The sequence below is a fragment of the Anser brachyrhynchus genome (genome assembly GCF_964034855.1).
Source record: "Anser brachyrhynchus genome assembly, chromosome: 4".
NCBI classification, from domain to species: domain Eukaryota; kingdom Metazoa; phylum Chordata; class Aves; order Anseriformes; family Anatidae; genus Anser; species Anser brachyrhynchus.
The window spans coordinates 67,507,823-67,524,044 of NC_137698.1; the positions used below are offsets into that span (position 1 = coordinate 67,507,823).

General features: G+C 38.2%; 1 protein-coding gene across 12 annotated transcripts in view; it reads left to right on the forward strand.

Moving 5' to 3' along the window:
* The window catches only part of SORCS2 (sortilin related VPS10 domain containing receptor 2), a 553,956-nt gene that overhangs the window by 317,837 nt on the left and 219,897 nt on the right, over positions 1-16,222 (forward strand). Inside the window, exon 1 of one of the 12 annotated variants that reach the window (XM_080592007.1) lies at positions 10,134-15,389. The exons of the other annotated variants lie outside the window; for them this stretch is intronic. Coding sequence (XP_080448133.1) covers positions 15,330-15,389 — 60 coding nt within the window. The 5' untranslated portion in view covers positions 10,134-15,329. Of the gene's footprint in view, positions 1-10,133; positions 15,390-16,222 lie in introns of those variants that run through there. 12 annotated transcript variants of the gene reach the window in all.

Genomic DNA, 16,222 nt, shown 5'->3' on the forward strand with positions numbered 1-16,222 from the left:
TTGCTCTCTCAGGAGCAGAGATGAAGGAGGATTTTTTTCCCCGAGGTTGGCATGGAAGCACAGTGGAAATGAGCAGGGTTTAAACTGCTGGCAGCGTGCTCACCCCATTTTGCAGGGCTGGCGGTGTGCTTACCCCACTGAGAATCCCTGGGGTTGCTGCCCCCATCCTTGCTATGAATACACCTGCTGCTTCCACTGGTCAGCTGCTGCAATCTCACATTTGGCACAAATATTTATAAAATTGAAAGGACTCCTAAACTTACTGGAATCTCACAGTTATATTCCCATGATTTTGTTTATTCCAACCTCTAAAACAGTGCATTGTGGCATTTAATAGAAGGGATGAATGTAGCTGTTTCTTTACTTGTGTCTATTTCTGGAATTAGTACTGATTCTTGGTAGCCTCAGCACTCTGCAGCAGCAAACTTCTACTAAAAAGGCAGGGCCAGTGTGACAAACACATTTTAATCATGTCTTTCTCACGCAGCCTGTACCATTTACTTGAATATAGTCATCAAAAATTCATGCAAACATAGAAAAGGATTTTTTTTTCATTTCACGCTATGCGCTTCTGTCAGGCAGGGAAAGATTCTTACTCATGGAAACTGCGATCTCATATGTTTAACTAAGCCATCTCTGAAGCCTTCTTGACAGTCGCCTCTTTCACACTCTCACTCTAGAGACAGATTTTTTCCATTTGTGAGAGTAATGCACCAGGCTGCTATAGACCCTTCATACCAAAGATTACTGTCAGGTGAATGGTGGATTATTCATTATTCCTGATTATTTTATTTATTTATTTATTTATCTGTCTACCTACCTATCTAGCTTCTCCTGCAAGCTTGTTTTGTGCTGTGCCTAACCGGTATTTTTCCCTCCCCATTTTTTCCATAATTGTTTTTCACAACCTTTCATTACCTCTTTCTGTCCATCCAACATTTAATCTCTTCTAACTCTTTCTTGTATTCCTGCTTTTCTTTCTTCCATTGCTGAGCATTACTCCTTTTTATACCTTTCATGTGGTTTCTGGACTGAACTAAATCTTTTTATTTCACAGTTACAATCATTGAAGAAAGATATTACTGAGAAAAATATAACTGATAGTCTACATTTCTATTCAAAATCATAAATTTGTTGGGATAATAAAAAACGCTGACAAATTACTAACCATAATTCATAAAATGAACCTCTTCAACAGCAATAGCAGCCTGATTCGATCAGGGAGCTGTTAGCCAGGAGACCTGACTTCAGTCTCTATGACCTTGAATAGTCCTGAACTGCTCTGAAGCCTGACTTCCCATTGCCTCACACCTCGCAATATCATTTGCCTTGTGCTAAAACGTTATGCCATGCCATTATTTGACAGTCTACCTTGAGGTCAGATTACAAGGTTTTACAAAAATATAGAAAAAGTCCGGTTTCATTTCCTTATGTATAAACTTAAGAAAATAATACTGAAATGCAACACACCTGTGATCCTTAAATAAAGGCTGAGTATTTTTATGATTCCATTTTGAGAAGAACGCATATTTATAAGGTATTTTTTATGTCATATTCCTGCATTACTGAACAGCATTTTAAGATTTGCAACATGCTGAAAATAATTGTTATAAATAAGTTCATGTGTTTCTCAGTATTGCTTAGTATTTATCAGGCATGGCTCTTTCAGGACATAGGTAATAATTTGAATATGATGGTAGCATTTCTGCTCTCACATAAATGAGGAAATTAAACTGCTTGCCCCAAACAGAACAGGATTAATTTCTGCTATGATTGCTGGAACTACAATTTATGGATTTACAGTCCTGTTCTCAGTCCTCTAAACAATATTACCACTCTGGGCATTGAAATGACATTTAGATTTGACTTTAAAATGCTCTTATTCTTTTCCAGAAGACTCTAAGCCTATGCAAGGAGATCTTGTGGAAAGGTCTGGCAGGAGAAGTGCCTCAGGTAGCACTGAGGGATTGTGGAGTGTTTATCTTGTGAAGCTTGGTGCCAAAAACCAGCGACTGCTAGTTGCGTAAAAAGCTCTGCTTTCAGGGTAACTATGACTACAGGAATTGGACCAGCATCACTGGGAATAAGCAAACATCTCGTGTCCACTTAAGGTATTAAATGCACTGGAGTTGGTCATCTTTAATATGCTAGTATATGTTCTGTTTATTTAATTCAGTCATACCTGAGAAGTAAATTTTTTTCCACATTGCATCACTTCATAGGATTTTCTGTGTTTAAATGCTTTTACAGTTTGTTTGTGATGCAGTGCAGGCAAACATAAACAAGGGCGTTTTTGGCTAAATGTTCGAGTCTGTCCGTGAGAATAATAGCATGCAGCAACTTGTGCTTTCTGTGGGCTCCAGCAAAGACAACAGCTCTGTTACGTGCTGCAGGGGAAGGTTAGAGAAATGCTTTCTTTTGGCTCTGCACAGTGCTGTAGCTCAGGAGCAGGAGATCTGGGCCTCCACTGCCAGGCAGAGCCCCGGAGTACAGAGTATCTGCCGTGCTTTGGGACTGCAAAGCAGAAAGGCTCCTCGGAAACTCTCCCACAATGTATATTATTGCAAGGGCCAGCCATAACTTCTTGCTTGAGTTAGGCAGACAAACTCTATAAAGCTGTCCTTTCTGGGATAAAATGCTGTTCCGAAGGTACTAATGTTCCATTCTAATATTGTTTGGTATATTGTAAGACCATATTAAATCCACTTGTGAGTTGTACTCTGCCATAAGATCTCAGAATTTTATATGCTTGTAGATGATTTTGTGTCTCCTGTTAATAGCTTTGGGAATTCTGAGGAGGTTATATGATTTCCATTTTACAGACATGGAAACAGAAAGATGTAAATGACTTGCCTGGGAAATAAATGAGAGAAATTTAATAATAGGCTGTGAGTCTAAGCCAGCCTCTCAGCTTCAAGCACAAAGAAACCCTTCTGCCCCTCAAGAAAATAATAGATTGTTTAAATCTAATGCATTTCTACCAGTTCAAAGGAGAGTATGGGTTTGTGGAAGATCTACTGATACTGTAAATATTATCACCAGTCAAATATGAAAGCTTATTTCTGAAAAAAAAAACAACAAAAAAAACAACACACAGAATAGATAATGTTTGTAGAATAAAGTACTGAAATCTATATATATATTTTTTGGTGTTATGAATCAACAAGATTAAATAGACAAATACAGTGAATTTGATAAAATGTTCAGAAAAACCTCTTTTAAGACTAAAGATGTGACTTTTGAGCCAAATTTCTCTAAGAAAGCAAGCTAATTTGTGAAAATAACAAGAGAAGTTTAAAAACTGGTAGAGGCAATTTGAGCTGCATCTTTAAAAATTTATATTCAAAAAGAAAGGAGGGAGATAAATTCACATCTAGAACCATAATTTTAGGTACTTTATTGAAAAACATTAGCCCTCTTTCTGCACTATTTTTAAAATTCACTTTATTTTAATATTCATGTACTATAACTCAGTTACCATGTAAAATATGTGTAGATTAGGATAAGGTCAGAAATGATTTTCAATCCTTTGAGAAGTTCTGAAAAGAAATGTATCTGGACTTACAGATGAAAACAAAAAAATGGAAAAGAGTTGATCTATCTGAGATAAGGAAAAATAGATGTGATTGATATTTTTGTTTAAATTGTGACTCTCTTAAATGTAGTGTCTTAAAAGTATCTTGAGGTTTACTTATAAAAATCATAAATACTCAAAATTAATATTTGAACTGGGAAAATTGTCAAAATCAAAACATGCACTGGAAAACATTGACTTTGCCACATCAGCATTTTCTGACCAAAATTTATTTTTTTCAGAAAGTGCCTTGGCATCTTTAATAGCTAGCGAAGTGCCAGGATCTTATACATTTTTTTTTTCTCTGATATCTGGTACATTTTTGACTAGCATAATATTAATGACTCTGAGTTTACCTCAAAGCATTAATGTATTCTGTTTTGCTTATATATTTTTCTTTCCATGGGATTCTTTGATTCATGAGGAGGCAAATTCATCAGACTGATACTCATAGACTGCATGTAACACTGCTATATTTTATTTTATTTTATTTTCCTTTGTACTCAGTGGTCCATGATATAGGTAATTATCAGTCATTTATCTTTGAATATTTTGATAGCACATTTCTTTTTTCTTCTTTTCTTCTTTTTTTTTCCCTTTTTTAATATTTTTTTTTCTTTTTTTCTTTTTTTTCTTTTTCTTTTTTCTTTTGTCTTTTTTTTTCTCCTCTCTCTCATCAGCCCTCTCTGTCTGGAGAAGCTAATGCACCTTGTCAGTGGCTGAGGTTGGACACTTCTTTGTTCCTTAATACTACTGTGTCGCCTGCCATTGCATTTAAGCCATGTTAACAAATGTAAGCTAAATATTGCTCAGTTAAAACCCAGAGAGAGGCAAAATCTCTAAATGCTCATGACAGCAAATAAGTTTATTTAAAAGTCACTGTGTGAGTCCCCCCTTTCTGCCTTCCTTGGAGGTTAGTTTATAAGCTTGAGCTCACACAATTACCCACAGAGAACACTGTGATTGTAAACTGTCACTGACATCCACCGTGGCAGGGGGCTGTAGGCTGTTACCCAAAATCTCAAAACCAGATCTATTCCTAAAGCTGTGGTTATTTTTAGCAGATCATCGAAAGGTGAAAGAATGACATAAGAATGCACGATAATTTGTCAGCCCACTTTTTAATCCAGTAAATATTTGTGGTGGCTGGGCAGTAAGATATTATTGTGCTTTTTCCCTGAAGGATTTGAGTTTGCAACTTATTTTTATTCTTAAGGATCTGCAGGAATCAGGAGGAAACCGCCCATTTAGGCTTGCCCATCTCTGTTGCACTATATTATATGGTAATCAAGCACACTTCAGATTGATGACCTTTCATCTAGGGCTGTTGTTTAACAGCATCCAGTGCTGCAATCTGGGCTTTCGTGTGTTTTGAGTATTGATTTTCCAGATAGAGCGAACTGCAATAATAACCTGGGGAGGTCTGGCAGCACTGTGACCTGGTTTGCTTTTATTCTTTATGGCTCTAGGCAAAACAGTCAGTTCCCAGGAGCTGCGGGCTGTAACCAGCTCTCCCTCCAGCTTTCCTTTCCGGCTTCTTTCCATTCCACTTCTCTTCTCTTCCCAACCTGCCTGTTGCAGATCTGCCCACTGGGGCCTTTCCCAGCACCCCAGGAGCAGCAGTGTTCAACCCAGCCTGCATTGCTAAGCAGCCTTGCACTGGCACTACTAATGGCAGAGTGTCAGAAGCCGAGCTGCATATCAGGTGCACAATTGCATATCAAATTCAATTTTGGTCAAGAATCGCTTCAAAATGGTGCTGTGCTTTGATAACATGTTGTCTCTTTCCTTCAGATAAAGAAATGTGCTGGCACTGTCTGGTTCAAAATTCTGTGTAAGTTTCCTTCTTCCCTTCCTAAAGCTCTAGGGTATGAATCCCATTCACACGGGGGTACCATGGTGATAGGTGGCTTACGAATACCAAAGACAGGAAGTGTGGTGATGGTTGCCGTGGTATGCTTAATCCCCTTGTGATCCTCTTTATGGGACACTAATTCTGTGTGAGGCATCTATGATCCAAACTAAATGCTCTCCATGTCAATTAGATGAGAATATGAGGAGCAGTGGTGTCTCGTGGGATTGAGCTGGTGACTGATATCAATACTCTGTTTCTAAAGCTGTGGCACCAGATGCCTTTGTAATCTTTCATACATTTACTTGATCTAAAAGACTCTGGAAATGGGGTTCTCTTACCTGAATGAGGTTACTTACCGCTATTTCAGAATACAATATGCTGCCAATATTTGTTCATCACATGTAATGGTGAGTATGCAATATTTATAGGGTCTTTCCCTTAGGATTACCACTGGGAATAGCAGAGTCACAGCCAATTGCCACAGCTGCTACTTGTAAAAGCTAGCTCAGTTACCATACCTTGGTTGGAGTAGTCTAGCCATAAGTGTATTACCCAGAAAATACAATGCAGTTGATACCTCTTTGAAGAGACTCACTCATTTCAAAAATCTCAGGAGACAAAATAAGTTATCTGTGTGGCTGAATCACTGAACAAAAGAGAAGCCATTTGTTATCTGAAGGAACAGGACAGCATATGTTTCACTGCGGTGTGGCTGGCAGCCTAGAGCCTTGAAAAATATGTTCTTGTCTTCAGGGGAGCACAGACATCAACTTTGTGCATCTCAAGAGGTGTTAAAACAACATCTGATGAGTCAAGTTGCAGTCAAATTAGCCTTGCTAGGGAAGAGCAAGCAACATATTCAAAATTTTGGCAACTGCCTTTTTACCTTTGCCTTTTTTAAGCACAGAAAATCCACTGTGGTTTCTCACAAGTTTTCTTGAGCTTAACAATAAAGAAAGATGCCCTGAGCAATTATGTCTCTCACCCAACCATCTTGAAATCTTAACTTTAGAAGTGAAAATAAAAAGTTAAAAAAGAGGCAGTATTCTTGGTTCTGTTTTCTCACCTATTAAAAATTACCGAGTTTGTCACCCAAGATTTGCTGAGTTAGTTAGTAAATCAGAAGGGAGACCCATGGAGCTTGTCTCTAATCTGGAAAAAGTAAATTGTCAATTTTTATTTTTATAATTTCAAAGAACACTTTGACTGCCAAACAAATACCCCAAGGAGTCAATTCTGCAGATGTACGTAGTCCTAAATTTGTCATGTTCAGATATCCATGCCATCTGTCTTCGTGATTTCTAAAAGAACTGTTACTTGTGACCCTTCAGGTTTGTATTTTGCAGTAGAACATGTCAATGATGCCCACGCTTTTAGCACCCTCACACTGATAAAGAAGAGATGGTAATGACTAGAGACTTTTTATGCCTGGCGGCTTGAAAACACTATGGAGAGTAGACAGTCCTTGCACAAAATAAACATGAAAGGTGTGTGAAATGGTTTTTAAAGTCCATATGGTTTCTACAAGGCTGAGCAATTTCATGAGGGACTTCATTTGTTGCTGGTGAAAGTGGCTTGGTCAAAAGAGGTAACATACATAAAAGCATGTTGAGGGGTTATTTGCTTTGGTTAGACCTGTAATTCCATTATTCTGTCTGAGTAAAAGGTGCGTGGTAAAGAAGTTTAACAGCAGAGCCCGAACCACAGAAGCAGAGGATTAGGCAGAGAAACCATATTCTGCCTAGACTGAGCTGGCTGAGGGTGGAAGCAGAGGCTGCTTTCACAACACCTAACTGTGGATGATTTAGTGGAAGAGCTTCAGCTGGGGCTATGACCCATTCATTAATGGAAAATACGTAACTATGTTGGTATCAAAGGCTCAGACTTTTCCAGTCTTCTGGAGTAATTAACAGCTTCATTGCTTGAACACATCTACTAGTGCTATTGCAAACCAATTGTTAGCATGGAGTAATGCAGTACTTTTGTCAAATCCACTTAGAAGCAATTGCAACAACCCGTAAAAAGGTAGATAACTTAGAGACCTGAACCTGTTTATGTTTTGCTTCACCTGAATCAAAACTGCCGTGCTTACTTTCTTAACCCATCCATCTAGTACAATGTGCTGAACAGGGTGTAGGCAAATGAGAAGAGATGCCTTAGGTGTGAGGCTTTTCATTTCTGATATATATTTTTTTTAACCTCAGAATACCTTTTAACCTCACAGAAATCATGTTTATAATGGAAATTAAGCATTAAAGAAAACCCTTTCATCTTCTGTCTTCTTCCTGTGGAAGGTAATTAGTAGTGGAAAGTAGAAAGACTGACCTGTTCTATATACAGAAATAATAAAGAAAAATGAAATCAATCAATATAGAATATCTCAATACATGTTGGATGAAACCACTTAGTTGTGCCTGATTTATCATGAAGAAATTTTTATATTAGGATGGCTAATAATTGCCTGAATGAATGACCTCCTATTTCATCAGCATACCTCTGTGGTTCTGTGTTAATTAAAATGATCAAGGTAATAGAGTGGTTTGTACATGTGAGATTGCATTCTGTTGACATCATCGTATCAATACTTGGTCACAGGATGAGTGGTTCAGGTGGCTTGTGGGTGGCAGTGATCAGTAGGTGAGACAGCAGGTAGACAACACTCTTAAATATTTTTACTTTTTTCACTTTTGGCTTTTCCATGGCTGTGAACAACATAGAAGAACATAACAGGCAGGTTTTTTTTTTGTTGCTTGCTTCTTTTTTTTTTTTTTTTAAGTAAATTAGGTGGATTTACTTTTTCACATCTGAGCAAAGGGGCGTTTAGTGAGAAGTTGTACAAAACTTCTGCTATGTTTATTTGTGTCCCTATAATTTCGTTTACATGTCATCACAAGCCTAAACCTTTTGTCCGTCACTAGAACTTGAGTGTTGAAAATAGTTTCTTAATTATTTTGGGCACTGTGAACATTTCTTAAAATCAGATTATTTCCTCCCAGCATAGAATATAGCTAGACATGTATAATATGCAATATAAATATGATAAGCAGTGTCATTAGAGCTCATCTTTGATTAAGAATTTATTTTACTCTCCTCTTAACAAGGATTGACTGGATCACAGGCCATTTCATTTAGGAGGCTGTATGTGAGAGCTTTGTTGATTTTTAATTTTCCTCCATTGATTTTCTGCATCCAGAGAGCACTTGTTCTCTAATGGCTCTCTGTGTTGGTGTTTGCTTGCAAATTGAAGTAAAAGATAAATGGCTTTCAGGGTAATACCTCTCCAAGGGCTTCCACTTGAGGGTTGGTGGCTGTTAGCAGAGCTGCAGTGTGTTCAGAAAAGTTCTGTGCTCAAAGAAAGACATTCCTGAGTCTCAACGCGGTAAAATTAGTTTATTCCTTGGCCTGGTGTGACAACAGTATCGAGGTGATTGATAATTCTTTAAAAGAAATAAGCCTGATTTGCCCATGTTTTTGTATGAAAGTGAAATGCTCTGCACTTTTCTCAGTAGGGATTCAAATGTTTTCCTTATACATGTTTCCTCAACAACAACAACAAAAGATTTTTCAGTAAAAGAAAGGGAGAAGAGGTGCTGGTATTTGGTTAGTTACGGACAAGTCTTTGAGCTGAAATGTGGTAAAGTTATGCTTCTGCTAAGACTGAAAGATTTGGTCTATCTATTGGAAAACAATATTTGGAAAATACTTTAATTTTCAAAATCTTTGCTAGCTTATGAATCTTAAGCTCATATTAAGTGTGAATTGACTTACATTTGGATATTTCAGACCTGCTTAAATGCTGCTGCTGTGACACCTTATTGCGTTGTGTCACTGCACATTGTGTCTTGAAGCTGCTGCTAAAGAAAGGGTCCTGTTTCATGCTCCTTATACCTGCTCAGGCCAGGTTTCACTATTTGGAAAAGGCATATGCTCTCCCTAGTTCTGGAGCATAAAACCATGGAAAAAGGCGTGTCAGTCTCTTGGAGCTCCAGGGAGATGATGCTGTGGATAGTGAGCCTCATCTCCCACAGGTGCTGGGCATCTCCTTCCATGGACTCTGCTGGGAATGATTGCTACTCATTGTCTCAGTTGTATTTGCATGTCAAGTAGCTTTATACAAGTGCATATGCAGTATGCATTTTCATACGTTTACATGTTAAAGTTAGGCGAACACATTTTTAAAAGTGTTCAGTTATTAAAGATAAACTGCTTGTCCATGTATGTTGTTTCTTTGTTAGGTTTTCAACTTTTCAAGAGTGTCCTGTAAAAATCAGTAAGAAATTGGCCTAAGGAACCTCTGATACATTTCTGGTACTCTGTTTCTCATGACGCTTACATTGGGCTTAATTCAAGCAGCTTCCACAAAGGTCTGGAGCAAGATATAAATTCACATGTACTGAAGCAGCTTAACAAACGACTCTATTACCAAGCAGGTCTAAGAAACTAAAGACTTAGTCTGGAATGAAGAGGAGCTGCAGGTCCTGGGCTCCTTTCTCAGTTCTTTGTTCAGTCACTCTGTCTCCCAGATGGATGTTAAGGACAGCATTCCTTATAGTCCCCTAGCCGTGCAGTGCCTGGCATCAGTAGGAATTCAAGAACTGGAAGACTGGAGATCTGAATTTCAGGTTGGTTTCTATGTTCTGGTTCGGTAAAAAGTTTAAGCTGTTCATGTTTGGCATTAAGTATGTGCATGATGCCATTGACTTCAGTTCAGCGCATAAGGTTAAGCATTTGCACAATTGCATTTGGGAACTGGGGAATAAAATGGAATGCACAAAAATCAGTCATTACCAGAGGAGCGGGAGAGCAACCTCTCCATGTCTTAATTTATAAATGAGAAGAGTAGATATTTTCCAAGCAAATGAAGTCACAGTTTTACAGCAAAATGCAGTTTATCTGAAGCCTTCCATTAGCTCTTTTTTTTTTTTTTTTTTAAAGCCATAAATTGCTGCTGGCTGTATGTGCCACAGGGCACACAGAAATCTTTTGCTGAAGACTTTGTTTCAAGGTTTTGGGGCTTTTCCTTCTAAATAGCTAGGCTTATTACATCATGTTCTGTTTTGTTTCCTCAGTGCAGCTTTCAGGGTGACCTCTGCTGAGATAAAAGGACTAAAACCACTGTGAATTTTCCTGTTCTTGAAGCAACATCTTCAGCAATGATGGGCAGGCAATTCAGTGCTCTGAAAGCAATTGCACACTCCTGAAAATAATCCAAAACAGTCCTGACTAGGCCTGGCAGAGTTCTTAGTTTTCTCTGTCCTTCCTGTATTGCTTATGAATCAGAGCGGCAATCTTAAATTGTAAAATGCAGTAATATATATAATGACTGTATTAATTTTACAGCCTGAGAAAAGGTGCCTTATTTTTTTCTAGAGGAATTAAAGGAGTATTGTAATGTGTTTACATTCCTGGTCGGCTGTTCAGTGGGGGCTCTTCCAGAAGAGCTTGAATTCGGGTCTCTGTTTCTTCACTGCCTTTCTTAGTGTCATTTAGACATGGAAAGTAGTTTAAAGTGCTGCCAATAGTGAGGGCTGGTTTTAAGCTTCTGTTATGAGAAGCAGTAGGAAAAGGTTGTAAGCAAAATTAGACTGTTTCACAATACACAGGTTAATCCATGTGCTTTGAAATGAGTGTGTTGTTTGTGTGTCTGTTTATCAGCAAGGGATTGATTCTGTAGGAGAGTTTTCATGGAAATGAGCAAGGGTACTATTAGGGAATGGTCCTGGAATAAGAAACAGGTAGATAAAATAATGAATGTTTTCCGCAATAGTTCTTTTTAATAAGATGCCTAACAAGGGAGTTGAGGGAGGGCATTGGAGTGGTCTGAAACTGAAAATCAAGCATTTTTATGGAAATAGCCTCATTAAAGCTGCCTGTTAAAGAAGTGCAACTGTTTTTCTGTGAACGTGAACATGATATTCATTCAGTGATTTAAATATGGTTCTTAAAAAATATATCCTGTCAGATTTATTTTTTTTTTGGTCTAAGTGTTTCATGAATGCTATTTATAAGCGGACTAGAAATATTGGCCCAGAAAGCCTGGAGCATATTTACCTGCTTCGTACTAGTCCGGTGATATAATCAACCCACAAAATAAAGGTTTAGTTTATTACCTTTGGGTATATTACTAATACAAATCAGTAAATAGATAAGTGGTTGTACATTGCAGCATGTATTGTCTAATGGTGATGAACCAGACACAAGCTGGTTTAAGTTCTCTGCATTATTCAAAAGATGTTACATGAACTAATGACTTATTTTACAGTATATTTTACAATTTATTTTTAAAGAGCAGTTCTAATCATTACCTCTGCCCCCAGCCTGGTCTGCTTGAGCAGAAACCAGGACTGGCGACCTCCTGAGGTCTGCTGGGCTTCTGGGGTTAGTGAGTGACACACACATTCAGAATTCAGTTCCATGGTTCTTTCAGTCAGAGGTTATGATTTACTTAATGTATTTTTATTTTATATGTCCATTTGTTTAACTTGAATTCAAGACTGCTTATGAGTTTTTTTCAGATAAGACGAGCAGTATGAATTGCACCATTTATGTTTACAATCCGGTTATATATTGTAGAGTTAAAAACACCATGAGAAAGGAAAATGCTATGAAGCATGCAGTATAAATCCTTGAAATAGATCCTCTGAGTCTTGAAGTTAACAATTTCTTACTGCTCGTGGTATGAAAAAATGTTGGTCCAATTCTCCATTTGGTCACAGGCCCCATTTTAATTATTTATTTCTCGTTTCCTTGATATCCATTCCCCTTTGTAAGTATCTGAACTAGACTTTTTGCAAAACTGTAGCATTTCCTTCCTCCCCTTCCCCTGATGGGGCAAAGCCTTGTTAGATTGAGAGCATCCTGATTTCTCAAGGGATGGAAAACCACGCTGTTGTAAGCAAGATGACCCAAGTTCACTTGGTTTTGTTGCATTATGTATATTGATATTGGTTCTTTTGTCGCTTGGCTGACTTGTCACTTAACAACCTCCCTGATTTGAAGTCTAAGTGGCACGCTGGAGACAAGTTGAACCAGAGAGGCACTGGTGATCTGTTGTGTGGGAGTTAAAGATGTATGGAGCTGTGCTTTGCAATTCAGTGAATGCTGCACAGTTCTTGTTGCAGATGCCATTAGTTATGGTTTCCCTTCAAGCAAAAGGTTTGCAAGTGACTTTGTACCAAGTTCATTGGTAAAACAGCAAGCTGTAGTATGCAAATGGAGTATTCACTCCATTACAGAGCAGTGCCTTCTCCTGCGTATTTTTTCCTTTTGCATAACATTACATACTTTGCTGTTTATTGACAGGGTCTTCCCTCCCTCCCTCCAGGTTGTTCAAATAAAGATATCAAAACATGCTAAAGATTTGTATCCAACCCCTGGCAAAAGTGAGGGTCAGGTGCTGGCAAGCAATTTTTCATGGAAAAGGAGACACAGAGAAAGGTAGAGGGAATTGAGGCAGGTCACACACCATGTGTGACTGAATCATGGATGGCTTGCAGAGTGCTGATTGCATTCCAGTTAATAGACCTGGCTCTCAACCTTTAGTTCCTTAGTTACTTAGGCATATATTCTCACTGTTCAGTGTACGAACTGCTGGGTCTTTCGCTGTTGACACAGAGTATTGAAGGTAGACTTGTACAGATCTTCCTTTTTCTTCCTTTCTTCGTTTTTTTTTTTTTTTCCTTTTTCTTCCTTTCTTTTTCTTTTTGAAGTCTTTTTAGTGGAGGCAAATTGTGAGAATCTCTAATGTGCCTACAGGTGAAGTGCATTCTGTACAGCACATTTGGGTGACCCCTTTCAGTTCTCCCAGTAAACAGCAGAACATGTATTGATGGGCTTTGTGTTGGCATTTTCATCAGGTTTCTGAAGAGGCAACATTGCTGTCTAGATCAATAAAACTCAGATTTACTGATTACACTATTCCCTTTTCCCGAGACAAACAGCAAGTTAGTAATTGCACAGCGTACTATATTTTCTACCAGCTATACCCAGCCACACCTGTCAGTTTGCATGTATTGTAAGGCAGGGTTTGGATCACTTCAGATCTCTTTCTTCTCTTATACTGCTGTGAGTTGATGGACTTTCTTTAGTGGAGAAGGAGAAACATGCTTTTCACAATCTGAGCCCACCACTACAGTCTTCAGAGCAGTGACCACAATATGAAACAAATCTTTTGAGATTATAAGAGGTTAGGTTGTGACAGCTGAGTGAGGTATCTTAAAAGAGGTGGACTATTTCAGTATAGCATACTAATGCAGCAAATTTATAGTAAAAAAATTAAGATACTGTAGTATGTTCAACGGACCTACACTATCACAGTTTTTATTTTATTTTATTTTATGGAACGCAAATAGACTTTTTGTTATTGCCAAGACTTTGCTAGGAATGATAGATGCATTATATGTTGTTATCTCATACCTGCTGTTTTCTTCTATATTGTTAGGCATGTCGGTTTTAAGTTTGTGAAGTAGTAGGTCTCCAGCATGCATAAAAGCTCTGGACTTAATACTAAGTGTTGGACCTCTTGAGCAAACTAAATGCCAGTCAAGAAAACCTGATGTTAAAGTCTTTGTGATGAGAGTAATTAATTCATTTAATCAAGCCGATCTGTATATCTGCAAACTGCTGTGCTACATGTTAATGGACAAGTCTCTCCAACCGTCTGTTTCTCCCTAGGTTTGGTAAAGCAGGTACATCTCCTCTTTGAAAATTCAGGTCATGTACGACTCTTGAGGAAAATACGTGCTAAATAACGCAAAATAGGTAGATGAGAACTTCCATTCCCATAATCACATTTTCTCCAGAATTGCTGTTGCTTTTTAGTAATCTATTTACTGTTATAAGAATGCTGCAATTACTGGACTAAAGTGTACTTACTAACTATCTCTGAAGTATGTCCTCCTTTAATTTGACTACCTACTAGGGAGTTACAGATACTCCCTCCCTATTTCCTTAGTTCTGGAGCAGAGATTCTCAGTTGACACATAGACAAAGTTTCACTGATAACACTACAGATTTTGAGCCCTGTCTTTGCCATGCCCTCTCCTGCACTTCTTTTGCTGCTGCTGGAAGAGACTCTTCTCACCAGCCTTCAAAATTTCTTTTGGTAAATATAATCACTTTACCCTCCCTCTTGCTGGGTGTGCAGATATCATATAATGAGAGAATCTGTGGGAAAAGCAGGGAAGGATTCAGTGGTGCTGAATTGCCCCCTTTTAGGAGGTTGTGTCCCTTTAAAAAATAATTTTGGTAGTCTTGGGTCATGATTCTCCACTGTCCTCAAAGCTGTTTAATGACCTCTAAAACTGAGAGGTAAAGCTCCAAATTCCCTCTTACTCTTCTAACTCAGTGACAATGCAAAATGAAGGCATCAGAGAAACAGGCCTGTTTTTATGTTGCAGAGAGAAATGATTTGAGGGTCCTAATGCTAGGCTTAATAAATTTTCTCAAGGGTACAAGCAGCCTGAATTTCCTAATGAGTATTTTATTAAATTTCAGGCAACCATTTCTCCAAAATTATCATCTTTGTTTTCTTTGAAACAGAATGACCTGCAGCTGAACTGTGCTAAGGCACAGGTTTAACAGAATTATCCCAGCTGCTAACAGAGAGTTAGAAAAAAAAACAGGTGCTAGATTCACTGCTGGTATAAATTGATGCAATTAGATTGTATTGAGGGGAGTGTTGCTCGTTATAGGAACCTGAGGATCTGGTGGTTGGGGCTTTTCTGAGACTGATGGGTAGCCTGTAGCTGCTATTTTCACATGTGCTTTGTTGTTTTGCTTACAGTGAGATAGTGCAAATAGCTGTTTTTAAGTCTTAGAGATTATTTTCTTCGAGTTTGAAGTGTCTCCTGAATTTGACCTATTGCAGCCACTAATGCTTCCTAGCTCTTGAAGAGCACGATGGGCTGTCTCCCTGGCTGGTTACGCACCAGCCTCTCAGAGATACTGAACCTCCCTAAGGTAGGCATCAATACATGGGATATCTTTTTTCACTTAACAGTGTAGATGTGCTTAAGAGGATGTTCTATTTTCAAGGAAAAGCTGTGTTGTTGCTTTGAAGATATTTATGTGTGAGCAGTATCTGTATATCTGCATTGTGGTCTTAGCCACTGCTCTGGAGGTAGGTGGAAATAAGGGAAAGAAATTGGTAGGCTCATGTTTTCCAGTTTGTTTGCTGCTTAGGGAGACTATACCTTTGGCTTTCTTCATTAGACAAATCCATCTTCTCTAGAAATTATTATTATTTTAATATTAGAAGTTGTCAATGAACAGCTTAATCTCATTATTTTCATGTGGTTTTCTTGTAGTGCTCTTAAATTATAAAATCCATGGGAGGTGGCTGCAAAAGAAGAGAGTCAATATCTAAGTCTAGAGGGATCTTGAAAGAAATGCTAGGCTACCTTTGTCCAAAGCTGCATTTTTCAGTATTTGTCTACAATAGTGCAATGTCTGTGATAAGTTGAGACTTTTCCTTGTTTTTTGACACTGAAGCAGTAGCTGTATGTTAAAGGTGTTAGTAACCCTTGCTTACTCCTGTATGCAGAACTAAAAGTCTTCAAAAGAAATAGAGGCAAATATGCTAAAGATATTTTGAACGTCTTTACTACTTTGGATATCTGAACGGACGTGATTATTGCCTGCTGTTTTCTAAAGTAGGGATTGTCTCCAAGTTGATATTCTAGATTGAGATATCAAGTCCTTTATTTGAGTCTGCCTTTTAGGTAGCATATTGTAGCTAGAGGGAAGGGCTGAAAATGTTAAATGATCCATCCAGGGACATAGATATTAATTTC